This window comes from Drosophila persimilis, unplaced genomic scaffold (genome assembly GCF_003286085.1).
Source record: "Drosophila persimilis strain 14011-0111.01,24,50 unplaced genomic scaffold, DperRS2 tig00002003-arrow-arrow-pilon, whole genome shotgun sequence".
In the NCBI taxonomy this organism is placed as follows: Eukaryota; Metazoa; Arthropoda; class Insecta; order Diptera; family Drosophilidae; genus Drosophila; species Drosophila persimilis.
The window spans coordinates 40075-58498 of record NW_020825612.1 but is presented as its reverse complement, the minus strand read 5'-3'; the positions used below and the strand labels follow the sequence as shown (position 1 = coordinate 58498).

General features: G+C 44.1%; 5 protein-coding genes across 9 annotated transcripts; 2 read left to right on the top strand and 3 right to left on the bottom strand.

Annotated features, from left to right (window-relative positions):
• Nucleotides 1-19: 19 nt before the first annotated feature.
• LOC113567158 (JNK-interacting protein 1-like) lies at nucleotides 20-610 on the bottom strand (the record flags this gene model as incomplete). The annotated part of the gene is made up of 2 exons (XM_026994331.1): nucleotides 531-610; nucleotides 20-180 (listed from the first exon to the last, which is right to left on the bottom strand). Coding segments are annotated over exons 1-2 (239 nt in total), but the record flags the coding sequence as incomplete, so codon positions are not given.
• Nucleotides 611-2012: 1402 nt separating this feature from the next.
• On the top strand, nucleotides 2013-3559 carry LOC113567155 (borealin-like). Of its 3 annotated transcripts, none has more exons than XM_026994328.1 (3): nucleotides 2013-2020; nucleotides 2783-2943; nucleotides 3003-3559. In XM_026994328.1, the coding sequence occupies exons 2-3, from the start codon at nucleotides 2796-2798 to the stop codon at nucleotides 3410-3412; spliced, it is 558 nt and encodes a 185-aa protein (XP_026850129.1). In that variant the 5' UTR covers nucleotides 2013-2020; nucleotides 2783-2795; the 3' UTR covers nucleotides 3413-3559. The 3 variants fall into 3 exon arrangements, with proteins under 3 accessions (XP_026850129.1, XP_026850128.1, XP_026850130.1); XM_026994327.1 differs by lacking the exon at nucleotides 2013-2020 and adding an exon at nucleotides 2506-2540; XM_026994329.1 differs by lacking the exon at nucleotides 2013-2020 and adding an exon at nucleotides 2718-2727.
• A 1485-nt stretch (nucleotides 3560-5044) lies between these two features.
• On the bottom strand, nucleotides 5045-7756 carry LOC113567157 (JNK-interacting protein 1-like). The gene is made up of 6 exons (XM_026994330.1): nucleotides 7737-7756; nucleotides 6790-6825; nucleotides 6243-6628; nucleotides 5447-6177; nucleotides 5189-5373; nucleotides 5045-5118 (listed from the first exon to the last, which is right to left on the bottom strand). Exons 1-6 carry the CDS (start codon nucleotides 7754-7756, stop codon nucleotides 5046-5048), a joined length of 1431 nt encoding a protein of 476 aa, XP_026850131.1. The 3' UTR covers nucleotide 5045.
• A 120-nt stretch (nucleotides 7757-7876) lies between these two features.
• Nucleotides 7877-9425, top strand: LOC113567160 (borealin-like). 3 transcript variants are annotated; one of them, XM_026994335.1, is made up of 3 exons: nucleotides 7877-7884; nucleotides 8649-8809; nucleotides 8869-9425. In XM_026994335.1, exons 2-3 carry the CDS (start codon nucleotides 8662-8664, stop codon nucleotides 9276-9278), a joined length of 558 nt encoding a protein of 185 aa, XP_026850136.1. In that variant the 5' UTR covers nucleotides 7877-7884; nucleotides 8649-8661; the 3' UTR covers nucleotides 9279-9425. The 3 variants fall into 3 exon arrangements, with proteins under 3 accessions (XP_026850136.1, XP_026850135.1, XP_026850137.1); XM_026994334.1 differs by lacking the exon at nucleotides 7877-7884 and adding an exon at nucleotides 8371-8405; XM_026994336.1 differs by lacking the exon at nucleotides 7877-7884 and adding an exon at nucleotides 8584-8593.
• Nucleotides 9426-10911: 1486 nt separating this feature from the next.
• LOC113567161 (JNK-interacting protein 1-like) lies at nucleotides 10912-14102 on the bottom strand. The gene is given in 7 exon segments (XM_026994337.1): nucleotides 10912-10985; nucleotides 11056-11240; nucleotides 11314-11363; nucleotides 11366-12043; nucleotides 12109-12494; nucleotides 12655-12682; nucleotides 13796-14102. Coding segments are annotated over 7 exon segments (1485 nt in total). The 5' UTR covers nucleotides 13881-14102; the 3' UTR covers nucleotide 10912.
• Nucleotides 14103-18424: the final 4322 nt, after the last annotated feature.

Below are 18424 nucleotides of genomic sequence, written 5' to 3'. Positions count from 1 at the left end.
ACCAAATGGCGGAGGAAACGGTGACTGGGAGACGGGCGATGTGATCTGTGGCGACATGCTCTTGAAGTCATTCGGGGAGTGCGCTGTGCTGTGGCCACTGTCCACATCCCCCAGGCTCTGCAGCCGCTCCGAATCGGGGCTGGAGTCTTCATCCATTAGATAGCCGCACTTCAGCGAGAGGAATGAGCGTTGTTGTCCGGTGCGCGGTGCAGCCAAGGGACCTCCAATGATTCCGCCGCCTCCAGTTCGAAACTCATCGGCCAGCGATCCGTAGTTAGTGCCACCTAAAAGATGCAGAATGGAAGCTGCAACAAGGCCATGAGTGGGGTAAGATTTCAGCTACGAATGGGGCAAGGATTCCCTCTACTTACATTTCTGGTTTTTTGGTATCTCGGGCAACTTGCGACGTCGCCGTGTGGCTGCCGCATTCGGAGTCAACAGATCCGTGCTGGCGCCAATGGTCACGGGGGCCGACTAGAGAGCATTGGGGGCCATTCCCATGATGCCGCCAATGGCATCCTGATGGTTCAATGGGTGATGCCGATGTGAGTTGAACGAGTCGTTTGTGTCGAGAGAACCGTCCGATGAGAGTGTGACTTTGAGACCATCCCCCAGCTCGTCGTCCTCCACTTGGCGCAGCTTGGGCTCACGTTCACGTTCCGCCATGCCCATGCCCCCAATGCCATCCTCCTGGTCCGAGCCATCGCCATCGCTCTTCGAGGAGGTGGAGTCCTCCATATCATCGTTGGGAATTAAACTGAGGCAGAGTAGAGGAATTGTTTTGAGGACAGAATATTGAAGGACAGAACACGAGAGAATAACATCTTGAAAATTCGATATTTCAAAGAATGTTATCCAGAGGTTCTTTCGGAGCCACGTGTTTCGTTCGGGGAAAAAAAGACTTTTCTTTTTACTTACGAGTAAAATGCATGGGAATTATTTTTATACCCGATACTCAAAATGAGTATTGGGGTATATTAGATTTGTGGTAAAAGTGGATGTGTGTAACGTCCAGAAGGAATCGTTTCCGACCCTATAAAGTATATATATTCTTGATCAGCATCAATAGCCGAGTCGATTGAGCCCTGTCTGTCTGTCCGTCTGTCCGTCCGTCCGTCTGTCCGTCTGTCCGTCCCCTTCAGCGCCTAATGCTCAAAGACTATAAGAGCTAGAGCAACGATGTTTTGGATCCAGACTTCTGTGATATGTCACTGCTCCAAAAATATTTCAAAACTTTGCCCCGCCCACTTCCGCCCCCACAAAGGGCGAAAATCTGTGGCATCCACAATTTCGACGATACGAGAAAACTAAAACGCAGAATCGTAGAAGATGACTATATCTTCTAGAGTGCAAAATCTGAACCAGATCGTATAATTATTACAGCCAGAATCACGAAAACAATTTCACTCTTTCTCGCTCTGTCTCACTCTAACACACAGGTTTCATGGTCGGTTTTGCCAATTGCAAAATATGAGTTCAAGGATCTCAGAACCTATAAAAGCCAGAGCAACCAAATTTGGTATCCACACTCCTGTGATATCGGACCTTGACCGTTTCCTGTCCAAATTTCGCCACACCCCCTTCCGCCCCCGCAAAGGACGAAAATCTGAGGCAACCACAAATCTCAGAGACTATTAAGGCTAGAGTAACCAAATTTGGTGCACACACTCCTTTAAGATGTCACTATAAAACGTATATCTCAGAATTTCGCCCCACCCCCATCCGCCCCCACAAAGGACGAAAATCTGTTGCATCCACAATATTGCAGATTTGAGAAAACTAAAAACGCAGAATCATAGATAATGACCATAAAATAATATTTTTTCTAACCAGATTTGGCAGATTCATTAAGTCATTATAATCATATATCACCTATTTAAGTAGGTTTCCATTAGGTTCAGTTCGAAAATTACGCACTAATGAGTGCTATTACCGGGGCTACCCCGTTTCCTATCAATCAAATTCTGTATCACATATTGAACAAAAATCAAGTTCAAACTAACGTTCATCGTAGTAGCCCGTAAATTATTGTAACAAGTAACATAGGTTTCCAAAATTCATAATTCAATCGGCAGTAGAGACGGAAAGGTTAAACAAAATAAATAATTCAATCGGCAGTAATAATCCAAAAATATTTTTGAAGAATATATTGAAAAAAAATCAAGTTCAAACTAACGTTCATCGTAGTAGCCCGTAAGTTAGTGTAACTAGTAACATTGGTTTCCAAATTTCATAATTCAATCGGCAGTAGAGACGGAAAGGTTAAAAAAAAATTTATAATTCAATCGGCAGTAATAATACAAAAATATTTTTGAAGAATATATTGAACAAAAATAAAGTTCAAACTAACGTTCATCGTAGTAGCCCGTACATTTTTGTAACAAGTAACATAGGTTTCCAAATTTCATAATTCAATCGGCAGTAGAGACGGAAAGGTTAAAAAAAATTTAAAATTCAATCGGCAATAATAATACAAGAATATTTTTGAAGAATATATTGAACAAAAATCAAGTTCAAACTAACGTTCATCGTAGTAGCCCGTAAGTTATTGTGACAAGTAACATAGGTTTCCAAATTTCATAATTCAATCGGCAGTAGAGACGGAAAGGTTAAAAAAATTTATAATTTAATCGGCAGTAATAATACAAAAATATTTTTGAACAATATATTTTTGAAGAATATATTGAACAAAAATCAAGTTCAAACTAAAGTTCATCGTAGTAGCCCGTAAATTATTGTAACAAGTAACATACGTTTACAAATTTCATAATTCAATCGGCAGTATAGAAGGAAAGATGCCTCGCCGCCGAGCTTCACGTCGTAAGCTGATGACCAAGACAGCTGACCAAACGGAGGCTCAAACCATGTCCGAAGCTGCTCTGGAGGAGACCGATGAGCTTGAGAAGTGCGCTAATCAAGTGGACACTAATACCATGGGGGAGGGTGAGTGAATGCAAATGATTGGTAATACATTAACGCAATACACACCATATCCTTTTCAGGTACCGAGCCCCCACACAGCCGAGCTCGCAGCAGCTCCCCTGATCGCGAACGTTGCGGCAGTCCCCAGGGCTCCCAGGGCTCCCTGTCGCCGCACTCCCTCGAACAATCGTTGGACCAGGATAACCCCTTTGATGTGCCAGCCGTAGTGTTCGAACGTTGGCCGCGCGCCGATGAGTTGGTGCTCTCCGACGCCGGCAGCCCGCTGGCTTTCAAGAAAAACTGGGATGACTGTGCTGATGTGTACATTTACTGCGAGAGTGGCGTGATCACCGTGAGGCCCTACAAAATGACCGTGCCCAGTAAGCACATTATGATGCAACTGGACGAGAAGGCACTCCAGCAAGTGAAGATCTTGCATGCCCATCTGGAGCTGCTTATTGACATGGCCACCAAGGTGGACGAGATGTAGGATATATGGGGATCGAATTAATAATTACAGACAGCTACACTTAACACTTACATACTTCATACGTCAATATTCGACTCCTTCATTATCATATTTTAAGTGGCTCTGTTCAAGTGTTTCTTGGTTGTTCTCTTGCTTCTTGGTTGTAAAATTAATTAATACACTTAAATACTTTTAAATAGATGTGTAAATAAATATCTATGTTTGAGCTCGCAGAAGTTTCTTTTCGTCTCAATTTGTTTTCTAATTTAGATTTTTTAAACATGTTGCTATTGTGTTGCATGTGTCTCCGTGAGTGTGAAAAAGAAGAGAATGGCATGCCCGATTGGCCCCGACTGAAGGAAATATCCTTGATTCCTAGACTCCATCAAATCAGGGACATCTTTTCGTGGCACGCCAGGATCGGCCCACAAATAACGGAGCTGAGGGTTTTGGCTAGCCCAAAAAGTATGTTTGATATTTTGTGAGTGGGCCATGCCAGCCCAGAAGTATGTCATACTTTGGGGACTGTACACAGTAGTAGAGTTTAAGCGAGCGGGAACTTTGTGAGCCGCGGCAAGGGCCACGGCTTTACTGAACTCAATTAGTATATACAAATGTGAGCTTATGATTGATGTTATTTATACAATAAATTTTATATGTGGTTGTCACTGTTCGCAAAAGGGGCCAATTGATTTTTTCCCACGAACAATTTTCATAGTAATCGCTCGAACCGTTTTTATATATATTCGATTTGATCGGTTTTCATTTTCTTGAAATTTTGCTTAAATCTTTCTCTTCTTTTCTATTCTCTCACAAACAACAGCCGTTTTATCTAGTTCCCTTTTGCCAGAGTATGCACATTGCACGAGGATGAGTGAGATAGAGCGATAGAGAGAATTAGAGGGCGCGTGGAAGGGGAGCTCAGCCGCGGCAATTTCTTTTTTCCTTCCGATCTAATACAGATTCGGCAATCTGCTAGATATTCTCCAGTAAGGGGCGTGCCAGGTCCTTTTTGATCGGCTTGATCAGCTGGAAAGGAAAGTAAAGGACAATTTGCTTGGTTTTAATATAGATTTTCTTTATATATTTCTTTGTATACATATATATTCGAGTGTATGCACACAACTGCTTGGATTAACACATCCTAAAACTGGGCTTTGAATGATGCTCGTAATACTTAGGGAGTTTGAGGATGGGGTCTTGGGATTATTGAGCCTCGTAACAGAGAGAGAAATCGAAGTAATTATTTGTTAATTTGGGACACTACTTTGGCCTCACTGTGTTTTGTGCTGAAATTGGGGCTGTCCAAAGTGTTTACAGGAGTTCAAGTTATTTGTGGTGTTGTGTGATATCCTGGGTCCTCGTTTATAAAGTGTGTTCTTAGAAAGGGAAGCTATTACTGATTGCCTTGAAGCGGTTTCAAGAGTGGGATTTACAAACCTAAAATTAACTATTTACATGTCTCGGATGTTGCACCATTTGTAGGAACAGATAAATCATATATGTATTCAAATTTTGAATGGAGCTTGCGGGATTATACAAATTGGTTATAAGTTTCTTATTTTGATGAAGGGGCAAACATTTGTTGTAGAATTTTATTTGTATTATTTAATAACCGCACAAAAAATACATCGTATGTTCATCGTGCCCGATCCTACTCGATGTAGATGTCCTCGATGGGATAAGCAGTTTCAATGAATTTCTGATAGAAACGCTGAAAGGCCCGTCTGAGGAAGGATACAAGAATATATGTTAAGGTTTATCTTTGTGAGCATTTGATTTGAATGAAAACATTACCCAACTGCCTCGGCCACTGGCCTGGTGGACTCTGAGCCCTTGAAGACGTGGCAGGCAAAGCGCTGCACTGTGGGATGCTTCGTAATGAAGCCAATGAAGCGATGATCGCGAGGGTGAAATGCACAGAACGAGACGTTCTTTAGCGAGTAGAAATAGTCGATGCAGGGCTTCTTTTCCTTTTTGTTCTAAGGGGAGAACAAACACAAAGGCTTCCTGAAGGATGACTCATTAACAGTTAGAGCGACATTCAGTACTTACATTGGGGCCCGAACGATCCACCATGCGTAGTCCCTGATCGGAGACCTCCAGAATACAGGTCTGTCCGGTGGGGGAGGCACCGTATTCGCCCACGATTTTGCGTACCGCTTGACAGACCACGCCGGTGCCCTTGTGCGCCAGCGTCTCCACGGATCCGAGGTATCCAAGCAGATAGCGCTCCTTCTTCACCAGCTGCACCGTCGGATCGAACTCGTTGTAGTCCAAGTCGACGGCATAGGCCGACGGGAAGATGCCCTGCCTTCCTGTGCGCAAGTTCACGCCCTCGCACCACAAGTCCTCGGCCTCCTTCTGCACGTAGATGGCATCGCCGATCTCCAGCTCGATCTCGTCATGATGTCGTGGCACAAACTTGTGCAGTCCGCGGTGTGTGGCCTCCAGCATCTCCAACTGCCCGAAGGGCACGCCACCAAATGGCGGAGGAAACGGTGACTGGGAGACGGGCGATGTGATCTGTGGCGACATGCTCTTGAAGTCATTCGGGGAGTGCGCTGTGCTGTGGCCACTGTCCACATCCCCCAGGCTCTGCAGCCGCTCCGAATCGGGGCTGGAGTCTTCATCCATTAGATAGCCGCACTTCAGCGAGAGGAATGAGCGTTGTTGTCCGGTGCGCGGTGCAGCCAAGGGACCTCCAATGATTCCGCCGCCTCCAGTTCGAAACTCATCGGCCAGCGATCCGTAGTTAGTGCCACCTAAAAGATGCAGAATGGAAGCTGCAACAAGGCCATGAGTGGGTAAGATTTCAGCTACGAATGGGGCAAGGATTCTCTCTACTTACATTTCTGGTTTTTTGGTATCTCGGGCAACTTGCGACGTCGCCGTGTGGCTGCCGCATTCGGAGTCAACAGATCCGTGCTGGCGCCAATGGTCACGGGGGCCGACGAGAGAGCATTGGGGGCCATTCCCATGATGCCGCCAATGGCATCCTGATGGTTCAATGGGTGATGCCGATGTGAGTTGAACGAGTCGTTTGTGTCGAGAGAACCGTCCGATGAGAGTGTGACTTTGAGACCATCCCCCAGCTCGTCGTCCTCCACTTGGCGCAGCTTGGGCTCACGTTCACGTTCCGCCATGCCCATGCCCCCAATGCCATCCTCCTGGTCCGAGCCATCGCCATCGCTCTTCGAGGAGGTGGAGTCCTCCATATCATCGTTGGGAATTAAACTGAGGCAGAGTAGAGGAATTGTTTTGAGGACAGAATATTGAAGGACAGAACACGAGAGAATAACATCTTGAAAATTCGATATTTCAAAGAATGTTATCCAGAGGTTCTTTCGGAGCCACGTGTTTCGTTCGGGGAAAAAAAGACTTTTCTTTTTACTTACGAGTAAAATGCATGGGAATTATTTTTATACCCGATACTCAAAATGAGTATTGGGGTATATTAGATTTGTGGTAAAAGTGGATGTGTGTAACGTCCAGAAGGAATCGTTTCCGACCCTATAAAGTATATATATTCTTGATCAGCATCAATAGCCGAGTCGATTGAGCCCTGTCTGTCTGTCCGTCTGTCCGTCCGTCCGTCTGTCCGTCTGTCCGTCCCCTTCAGCGCCTAATGCTCAAAGACTATAAGAGCTAGAGCAACGATGTTTTGGATCCAGACTTCTGTGATATGTCACTGCTCCAAAAATATTTCAAAACTTTGCCCCGCCCACTTCCGCCCCCACAAAGGGCGAAAATCTGTGGCATCCACAATTTCGACGATACGAGAAACGCAGAATCGTAGAAGATGACTATATCTTCTAGAGTGCAAAATCTGAACCAGATCGTATAATTATTACAGCCAGAATCACGAAAACAATTTCACTCTTTCTCGCTCTGTCTCACTCTAACACACAGGTTTCATGGTCGGTTTTGCCAATTGCAAAATATGAGTTCAAGGATCTCAGAACCTATAAAAGCCAGAGCAACCAAATTTGGTATCCACACTCCTGTGATATCGGACCTTGACCGTTTCCTGTCCAAATTTCGCCACACCCCCTTCCGCCCCCGCAAAGGACGAAAATCTGAGGCAACCACAAATCTCAGAGACTATTAAGGCTAGAGTAACCAAATTTGGTGCACACACTCCTTTAAGATGTCACTATAAAACGTATATCTCAGAATTTCGCCCCACCCCCATCCGCCCCCACAAAGGACGAAAATCTGTTGCATCCACAATATTGCAGATTTGAGAAAACTAAAAACGCAGAATCATAGATAATGACCATAAAATAATATTTTTTCTAACCAGATTTGGCAGATTCATTAAGTCATTATAATCATATATCACCTATTTAAGTAGGTTTCCATTAGGTTCAGTTCGAAAATTACGCACTAATGAGTGCTATTACCGGGGCTACCCCGTTTCCTATCAATCAAATTCTGTATCACATATTGAACAAAAATCAAGTTCAAACTAACGTTCATCGTAGTAGCCCGTAAATTATTGTAACAAGTAACATAGGTTTCCAAAATTCATAATTCAATCGGCAGTAGAGACGGAAAGGTTAAACAAAATAAATAATTCAATCGGCAGTAATAATACAAAAATATTTTTGAAGAATATATTGAAAAAAAATCAAGTTCAAACTAACGTTCATCGTAGTAGTCCGTAAATTAGTGTAACTAGTAACATTGGTTTCCAAATTTCATAATTCAATCGGCAGTAGAGACGGAAAGGTTAAAAAAAAATTTATAATTCAATCGGCAGTAATAATACAAAAATATTTTTGAAGAATATATTGAACAAAAATAAAGTTCAAACTAACGTTCATCGTAGTAGCCCGTACATTTTTGTAACAAGTAACATAGGTTTCCAAATTTCATAATTCAATCGGCAGTAGAGACGGAAAGGTTAAAAAAAAATTTAAAATTCAATCGGCAATAATAATACAAGAATATTTTTGAAGAATATATTGAACAAAAATCAAGTTCAAACTAACGTTCATCGTAGTAGCCCGTAAGTTATTGTGACAAGTAACATAGGTTTCCAAATTTCATAATTCAATCGGCAGTAGAGACGGAAAGGTTAAAAAAAATTTATAATTTAATCGGCAGTAATAATACAAAAATATTTTTGAACAATATATTTTTGAAGAATATATTGAACAAAAATCAAGTTCAAACTAAAGTTCATCGTAGTAGCCCGTAAATTATTGTAACAAGTAACATACGTTTACAAATTTCATAATTCAATCGGCAGTATAGAAGGAAAGATGCCTCGCCGCCGAGCTTCACGTCGTAAGCTGATGACCAAGACAGCTGACCAAACGGAGGCTCAAACCATGTCCGAAGCTGCTCTGGAGGAGACCGATGAGCTTGAGAAGTGCGCTAATCAAGTGGACACTAATACCATGGGGGAGGGTGAGTGAATGCAAATGATTGGTAATACATTAACGCAATACACACCATATCCTTTTCAGGTACCGAGCCCCCACACAGCCGAGCTCGCAGCAGCTCCCCTGATCGCGAACGTTGCGGCAGTCCCCAGGGCTCCCAGGGCTCCCTGTCGCCGCACTCCCTCGAACAATCGTTGGACCAGGATAACCCCTTTGATGTGCCAGCCGTAGTGTTCGAACGTTGGCCGCGCGCCGATGAGTTGGTGCTCTCCGACGCCGGCAGCCCGCTGGCTTTCAAGAAAAACTGGGATGACTGTGCTGATGTGTACATTTACTGCGAGAGTGGCGTGATCACCGTGAGGCCCTACAAAATGACCGTGCCCAGTAAGCACATTATGATGCAACTGGACGAGAAGGCACTCCAGCAAGTGAAGATCTTGCATGCCCATCTGGAGCTGCTTATTGACATGGCCACCAAGGTGGACGAGATGTAGGATATATGGGGATCGAATTAATAATTACAGACAGCTACACTTAACACTTACATACTTCATACGTCAATATTCGACTCCTTCATTATCATATTTTAAGTGGCTCTGTTCAAGTGTTTCTTGGTTGTTCTCTTGCTTCTTGGTTGTAAAATTAATTAATACACTTAAATACTTTTAAATAGATGTGTAAATAAATATCTATGTTTGAGCTCGCAGAAGTTTCTTTTCGTCTCAATTTGTTTTCTAATTTAGATTTTTTAAACATGTTGCTATTGTGTTGCATGTGTCTCCGTGAGTGTGAAAAAGAAGAGAATGGCATGCCCGATTGGCCCCGACTGAAGGAAATATCCTTGATTCCTAGACTCCATCAAATCAGGGACATCTTTTCGTGGAACGCCAGGATCGGCCCACAAATAACGGAGCTGAGGGTTTTGGCTAGCCCAAAAAGTATGTTTGATATTTTGTGAGTGGGCCATGCCAGCCCAGAAGTATGTCATACTTTGGGGACTGTACACAGTAGTAGAGTTTAAGCGAGCGGGAACTTTGTGAGCCGCGGCAAGGGCCACGGCTTTACTGAACTCAATTAGTATATACAAATGTGAGCTTATGATTGATGTTATTTATACAATACATTTTATATGTGGTTGTCACTGTTCGCAAAAGGGGCCAATTGATTTTTTTCCCACGAACAATTTTCATAGTAATCGCTCGAACCGTTTTTATATATATTCGATTTGATCGGTTTTCATTTTCTTGCAATTTTGCTTAAATCTTTCTCTTCTTTTCTATTCTCTCACAAACAACAGCCGTTTTATCTAGTTCCCTTTTGCCAGAGTATGCACATTGCACGAGGATGAGTGAGATAGAGCGATAGAGAGAATTAGAGGGCGCGTGGAAGGGGAGCTCAGCCGCGGCAATTTCTTTTTTCCTTCCGATCTAATACAGATTCGGCAATCTGCTAGATATTCTCCAGTAAGGGGCGTGCCAGGTCCTTTTTGATCGGCTTGATCAGCTGGAAAGGAAAGTAAAGGACAATTTGCTTGGTTTTAATATAGATTTTCTTTATATATTTCTTTGTATACATATATATTCGAGTGTATGCACACAACTGCTTGGATTAACACATCCTAAAACTGGGCTTTGAATGATGCTCGTAATACTTAGGGAGTTTGAGGATGGGGTCTTGGGATTATTGAGCCTCGTAACAGAGAGAGAAATCGAAGTAATTATTTGTTAATTTGGGACACTACTTTGGCCTCACTGTGTTTTGTGCTGAAATTGGGGCTGTCCAAAGTGTTTACAGGAGTTCAAGTTATTTGTGGTGTTGTGTGATATCCTGGGTCCTCGTTTATAAAGTGTGTTCTTAGAAAGGGAAGCTATTACTGATTGCCTTGAAGCGGTTTCAAGAGTGGGATTTACAAACCTAAAATTAACTATTTACATGTCTCGGATGTTGCACCATTTGTAGGAACAGATAAATCATATATGTATTCAAATTTTGAATGGAGCTTGCGGGATTATACAAATTGGTTATAAGTTTCTTATTTTGATGAAGGGGCAAACATTTGTTGTAGAATTTTATTTGTATTATTTAATAACCGCACAAAAAATACATCGTATGTTCATCGTGCCCGATCCTACTCGATGTAGATGTCCTCGATGGGATAAGCAGTTTCAATGAATTTCTGATAGAAACGCTGAAAGGCCCGTCTGAGGAAGGATACAAGAATATATGTTAAGGTTTATCTTTGTGAGCATTTGATTTGAATGAAAACATTACCCAACTGCCTCGGCCACTGGCCTGGTGGACTCTGAGCCCTTGAAGACGTGGCAGGCAAAGCGCTGCACTGTGGGATGCTTCGTAATGAAGCCAATGAAGCGATGATCGCGAGGGTGAAATGCACAGAACGAGACGTTCTTTAGCGAGTAGAAATAGTCGATGCAGGGCTTCTTTTCCTTTTTGTTCTAAGGGGAGAACAAACACAAAGGCTTCCTGAAGGATGACTCATTAACAGTTAGAGCGACATTCAGTACTTACATTGGGGCCCGAACGATCCACCATGCGTAGTCCCTGATCGGAGACCTCAGAATACAGGTCTGTCCGGTGGGGGAGGCACCGTATTCGCCCACGATTTTGCGTACCGCTTGACAGACCACGCCGGTGCCCTTGTGCGCCAGCGTCTCCACGGATCCGAGGTATCCAAGCAGATAGCGCTCCTTCTTCACCAGCTGCACCGTCGGATCGAACTCGTTGTAGTCCAAGTCGACGGCATAGGCCGACGGGAAGATGCCCTGCCTTCCTGTGCGCAAGTTCACGCCCTCGCACCACAAGTCCTCGGCCTCCTTCTGCACGTAGATGGCATCGCCGATCTCCAGCTCGATCTCGTCATGATGTCGTGGCACAAACTTGTGCAGTCCGCGGTGTGTGGCCTCCAGCATCTCCAACTGCCCGAAGGGCACGCCACCAAATGGCGGAGGAAACGGTGACTGGGAGACGGGCGATGTGATCTGTGGCGACATGCTCTTGAAGTCATTCGGGGAGTGCGCTGTGCTGTGGCCACTGTCCACATCCCCCAGGCTCTGCAGCCGCTCCGAATCGGGGCTGGAGTCTTCATCCATTAGATAGCCGCACTTCAGCGAGAGGAATGAGCGTTGTTGTCCGGTGCGCGGTGCAGCCAAGGGACCTCCAATGATTCCGCCGCCTCCAGTTCGAAACTCATCGGCCAGCGATCCGTAGTTAGTGCCACCTAAAAGATGCAGAATGGAAGCTGCAACAAGGCCATGAGTGGGTAAGATTTCAGCTACGAATGGGGCAAGGATTCTCTCTACTTACATTTCTGGTTTTTTGGTATCTCGGGCAACTTGCGACGTCGCCGTGTGGCTGCCGCATTCGGAGTCAACAGATCCGTGCTGGCGCCAATGGTCACGGGGGCCGACGAGAGAGCATTGGGGGCCATTCCCATGATGCCGCCAATGGCATCCTGATGGTTCAATGGGTGATGCCGATGTGAGTTGAACGAGTCGTTTGTGTCGAGAGAACCGTCCGATGAGAGTGTGACTTTGAGACCATCCCCCAGCTCGTCGTCCTCCACTTGGCGCAGCTTGGGCTCACGTTCACGTTCCGCCATGCCCATGCCCCCAATGCCATCCTCCTGGTCCGAGCCATCGCCATCGCTCTTCGAGGAGGTGGAGTCCTCCATATCATCGTTGGGAATTAAACTGAGGCAGAGTAGAGGAATTGTTTTGAGGACAGAATATTGAAGGACAGAACACGAGAGAATAACATCTTGAAAATTCGATATTTCAAAGAATGTTATCCAGAGGTTCTTTCGGAGCCACGTGTTTCGTTCGGGGAAAAAAAGACTTTTTTTTTACTTACGAGTAAAATGCATGGGAATTATTTTTATACCCGATACTCAAAATGAGTATTGGGGTATATTAGATTTGTGGTAAAAGTGGATGTGTGTAACGTCCAGAAGGAATCGTTTCCGACCCTATAAAGTATATATATTCTTGATCAGCATCAATAGCCGAGTCGATTGAGCCCTGTCTGTCTGTCCGTCCGTCCGTCCGTCTGTCCGTCTGTCCGTCCCCTTCAGCGCCTAATGCTCAAAGACTATAAGAGCTAGAGCAACGATGTTTTGGATCCAGACTTCTGTGATATGTCACTGCTCCAAAAATATTTCAAAACTTTGCCCCGCCCACTTCCGCCCCCACAAAGGGCGAAAATATGTGGCATCCACAATTTCGACGATACGAGAAAACTAAAAACGCAGAATCGTAGAAGATGAGTATATCTTCTAGAGTGCAAAATCTGAACCAGATCGTATAGTTATTACAGCCAGAATCACGAAAACAATTTCACTCTTTCTCGCTCTGTCTCACTCTAACACACAGGTTTCATGGTCGGTTTTGCCAATTGCAAAATATGAGTTCAAGGATCTCAGAACCTATAAAAGCCAGAGCAACCAAATTTGGTATCCACACTCCTGTGATATCGGACCTTGACCGTTTCCTGTCCAAATTTCGCCACACCCCCTTCCGCCCCCGCAAAGGACGAAAATCTGAGGCAACCACAAATCTCAGAGACTATTAAGGCTAGAGTAACCAAATTTGGTGCACACACTCCTTTAAGATGTCACTATAAAACGTATTTCTCAGAATTTCGCCCCACCCCCATCCGCCCTCACAAAGGACGAAAATCTGTTGCATCCACAATATTGCAGATTTGAGAAAACTAAAAACGCAGAATCATAGATAATGACCATATCTATTAGATTGCTGAATCTGGATCAGATCAGATCATTTTTATAGCCAAAAGGAACAAATCAATTTGCAGTGGCTACGCAGCGCCCGACGTCACGCTCAGACTGATTTTCTGTCTCTCTCGCACGCACTCTTTGTCGTGTCGTTAAATATTAGCGGCGTCTGCCGGAGGAGAGCCATACTGACTTAGTATCGGGTATAACCGTAGAGTTGCGGTGTCCGCAGCAACTCACAACGTTCCCCCTCGTTCTTGTTGGCCGCTGCACCTGCTCCAAATGTGGCAATCGTATGTGGCTCAAATATCGGCCTATGGAACTCCTCGAACTCACTGTCCGCCATGGCTAACACTTGGGCTGCTGCTGCCAGCTGCCACACCCACACGGACTCAAGACGTTGCAAGTGCCTTCAATTAGAGGAGCTGCCTGAATCGGAACTCTGGACAATCCTCCCAGGAATTGGACAACTTTTCCACAGTTTTCCCAGAACGAACTGTCCAATTGAGTTAGAATTTTCACTTCTTCATGCGAAAATCGATAATTTCCTTGACGTTGTCTCGCTGCTGCTGCTACTGCTGCTGCTGCCTGGCTCTCGCACGAGTACTTGAGGCTTTGGCTCTGGCTCTGGCTCTAGTTCTGGCCCTGTCAGATGTCGAGACACTGCTCCGCTCTGCTCCGGGGAAATTTCAGAGGAATTTCAGCTGTCCAACTTTCTCTCTATTCTCTCTTTCTCCCTCTGGCCTCTCTCCAAACTTGTTTTTGTTTACAAGCTCTGCGGCGGTGGAGTCTCTCTCTCTATCTCTCTTGGGGGTTGACAGGAAACGCGCATGCGTCTGTACCGTACATCCGCTTCTCATGCGCTTCGGGGGTGGCTTCAGAATTGCAATACTGTTGCGCTTTGGCTTGCGAGACACTGGCCAGGGCTGCATTTCCGATGAAACGAGGGAGCATTGCAGTAGGGGCAACAAAATTATGACTTGGTGCAGACATATGCACTTTTCGAATAGAATGGAAGGATTGAATGCCAGGAATTCAATACTGAATAATTAATAAGGCATAAAGAATGTTGTGAACTACATTTACACTGCCTTGATTGTGGTGCTTCTGAAGCCAGGCAAATCAGTGGCAGACCGATAACTCCGATTACTCCCAGTATTCTCAAAGATATTCGAAACAATATTCTTGAGCAGCCTCAAAGCTGATGAGACCTCAGGGGTGTTTCTCGATGTGAAACAAGCCTTCGACCAAGTCTGGCACAAGGGAGTTTTATGCAAACTAAAGATTCTTTTACCCGGCTCATCATCCACCTGCTACAAAGCCGTTGTTGAGCAACTCCAAGTTTACCCCGAATCCGCGGAAGATCCAGATCTAACCTTCAAGAGTAGTCACTGCCACCTCGGAGTCCACTTTGATGGAAGTCCGACTTGGAGACCACACATAGAGCGGCTGTCATAAACCTAAAAAGTGTCTGTAAAAGGATTTGATATTTCCCTTATGGGCATAAGGCATTCAAGTCTAGGAATGTGCAGCGAAGACACATCCTCAGAAAATATGAATCAAGCAAACGAATGCTCTAAGGGCGATGACAGTTGCCCCTTCATGGGTTCGGACCACCATGCTCGACGGAGATGTCCACATCACTATATCAAGTAAACCACTATAGAAGCCGATGCAACGCTAGGTTATCGAATCATCCAAACGGAGCAGCTAGTGGATAACTGCACCCTCAAATCCCATGCAGACGTCTAGACCCCTCGAACACTAAAAGTAGGCAAATTTTGTAAATACTAAATGGAATAGTAAACGAGGGGGAACGTTGTGAGTTGCTGCGGACACCGCAACTCTACGGTTATACCCGATACTAAGTCAGTATGGCTCTCCTCCGGCAGACGCCGCTAATATTTAACGACACGACAAAGAGTGCGTGCGAGAGAGACAGAAAATCAGTCTGAGCGTGACGTCGGGCGCTGCGTAGCCACTGCAAATTGATTTGTTCCTTTTGGCTATAAAAATGATCTGATCTGATCCAGATTCAGCAATCTAATAGATATGGTCATTATCTATGATTCTGCGTTTTTAGTTTTCTCAAATCTGCAATATTGTGGATGCAACAGATTTTCGTCCTTTGTGGGGGCGGATGGGGGTGGGGCGAAATTCTGAGATATACGTTTTATAGTGACATTTTAAAGGAGTGTGTGCACCAAATTTGGTTACTCTAGCCTTAATAGTCTCTGAGATTTGTGGTTGCCTCAGATTTTCGTCCTTTGCGGGGGCGGAAGGGGGTGTGGCGAAATTTGGACAGGAAACGGTCAAGGTCCGATATCACAGGAGTGTGGATACCAAGTTTGGTTGCTCTGGCTTTTATAGGTTCTGAGATCCTTGAACTCATATTTTACAATTGGCAAAACCGACCATGAAACCTGTGTGTTAGAGTGAGACAGAGCGAGAAAGAGTGAAATTGTTTTCGTGATTCTGGCTGTAATAATTATACGATCTAGTTCAGATTTTGCACTCTAGAAGATATAGTCATCTTCTACGATTCTGCGTTTTTAGTTTTCTCGTATCGTCGAAATTGTGGATGCCACAGATTTTCGCCCTTTGTGGGGGCGGAAGTGGGCGGGGCAAAGTTTTGAAATATTTTTGGAGCAGTGACATATCACAGAAGTCTGGATCCAAAACATCGTTGCTCTAGCTCTTATAGTCTTTGAGCATTAGGCGCTGAAGGGGACGGACAGACGGACAGACGGACAGACGGACGGACGGACAGACGGACAGACAGACAGGGCTCAATCGACTCGGCTATTGATGCTGATCAAGAATATATATACTTTATAGGGTCGGAAACGATTCCTTCTGGACGTTACACACATCCACTTTTACCACAAATCTAATATACCCCAATACTCATTTTGAGTATCGGGTATAAAAAACATACCTCTTTTCCCAAATATATCTGCACTAAATTCTTGTCATTCACTGACCACTGAACTGTACGGCACTTGTAACTATATGCTTCCAGCATATATTTGTGGAAATATATATATTTTCTGGATAGCACTATATATATGTGTGTGCCATATGTATGTTGCTCGCACTCGGAAATTATCACGTCTTTACAAATCGATCAACTTTCTTATATTGTTCAAAGCAGTAATAGACGATGGACTGAGTAGCCAGTGCAGCAGAGCTTTTGAGCTTTTTACTAACTGTGCAATCGTATGATCCAGAACATTCGCAGCAGCATAAAACGATGGTCTAATGCACAGCATAGCTTAACTGTGCAATCGTACGATTGCCGTCTATGCTTCCCACTGTCCGTCGCTTGTATGTGTTTGTGGGCGTTCGGACTTAAGAGCGGCTAAGGCTTTGATCCAACCTTAAGAGCGGCTAAAGCTTGATCGTTCTAAATATCACTAGGGGGTCTCACGAGACGAAAGAAGATAACCAATTCCCTATATTTTGTGCTGGCTACTACAATATGTAATGCTCCATGGTACATGCGAAACAGTGACATCGAGAGGGACCTAAAGGTTCCCAAAGTGGGCGGTGTGATACAATTACATGCAGCAAGGTACTTGCAGCGACTTGGTGGTCACCCTAATGCGCTAGCCAGACGTCTAATTAACCCGCCAAGGAAAAGAAGACTCAAAAGGTGTCATCCACTGGATCTCCCTACTAGGTCCCTCCTATAATATCTCATTAACTTTTTGTAAATATTGTAAATAATGTATGTACCTACTCCATATATGTAACATTAAGTCTATGTATGTATCTCTTGTGATCAATTGTTTTTCCCCTTAAATGTAAAACTAGATTAAGTTGCCACGAAAGGTAGCAGTAAACTTGTTTAAAATAAAATACAAATTTTCAACATAAAAAAAAAAAAAACAAAAAAAAAAGTCTTCGAAAAAATTATTACTTCCCTGTTATCAGAATCACAGCACGGATTTGTAAAACGTCGCTCCGTTTCGTCTAATCTCCTTGAATTTTCCTCCTTCGTAACTGCCGGATTTGCAAAGCAATGTCAAACTGACGTAGTTTATACTGATTTTAGTAAAGCTTTCGATTCAGTTAATCACAATCTCCTCATCCACAAGCTATCTCTACTAGGATTTCCGACTAAACTTCTTCACTGGACTAATGCGTACCTCTGCAATCGTTCTCAGCGTGTCTGCTTCCAATCTTCTCTTTCTAAACCAGCTTTTGTCTCTTCGGGTGTCCCGCAAGGTAGCCATCTCGGGCCCTTATTATTTAACCTCTTAATCAACGATCTTCCCCAAGTTTTAACGAATTCACGAGTCCTAATGTATGCTGACGATGTCAAGCTATGGTTTTCCTACAGCGATCCGGTGTCCCCGTTATTTCTTCAATCAGATCTCGACGCTCTCAACAATTGGTGTACTATTAACGCTCTTCCTCTTCACATTTCCAAATGTAACGTCATGACCTTCCATCGCAACAAGCCTCACCTTTTTGACTTTACAATTAATAACATTTCCTTGGAACGCCTGTACAAAGTTAATGACTTTGGCATTATCTTCGTTCCGAACTTATGTTTTAATTCTCATATATGCGCTATTTCGAATAAAGCCAAAGGAGTCCTTGGCTTTATCAAAAGATGGTCGAAGGAATATTCTGACCCCTATACCACTAAACTACTCTACGTTTCTCTTGTACGGCCTATCTTGGAATATGGTTCCTGTATCTGGTCTCCCCATTACCAAAAATATCAAGATATGCTTGAGTCCGTTCAAAAACAATTCCTTATCTTTGCCCTGCGAGGACTTAATTGGGACTCTCTCGTCATCTTCCTTCTTATGAGAGTCGGCTGCGCCTCATTAACTTACACTCTCTTGAAAGCCGTAGAACTTCTCATGGAATTCTCTT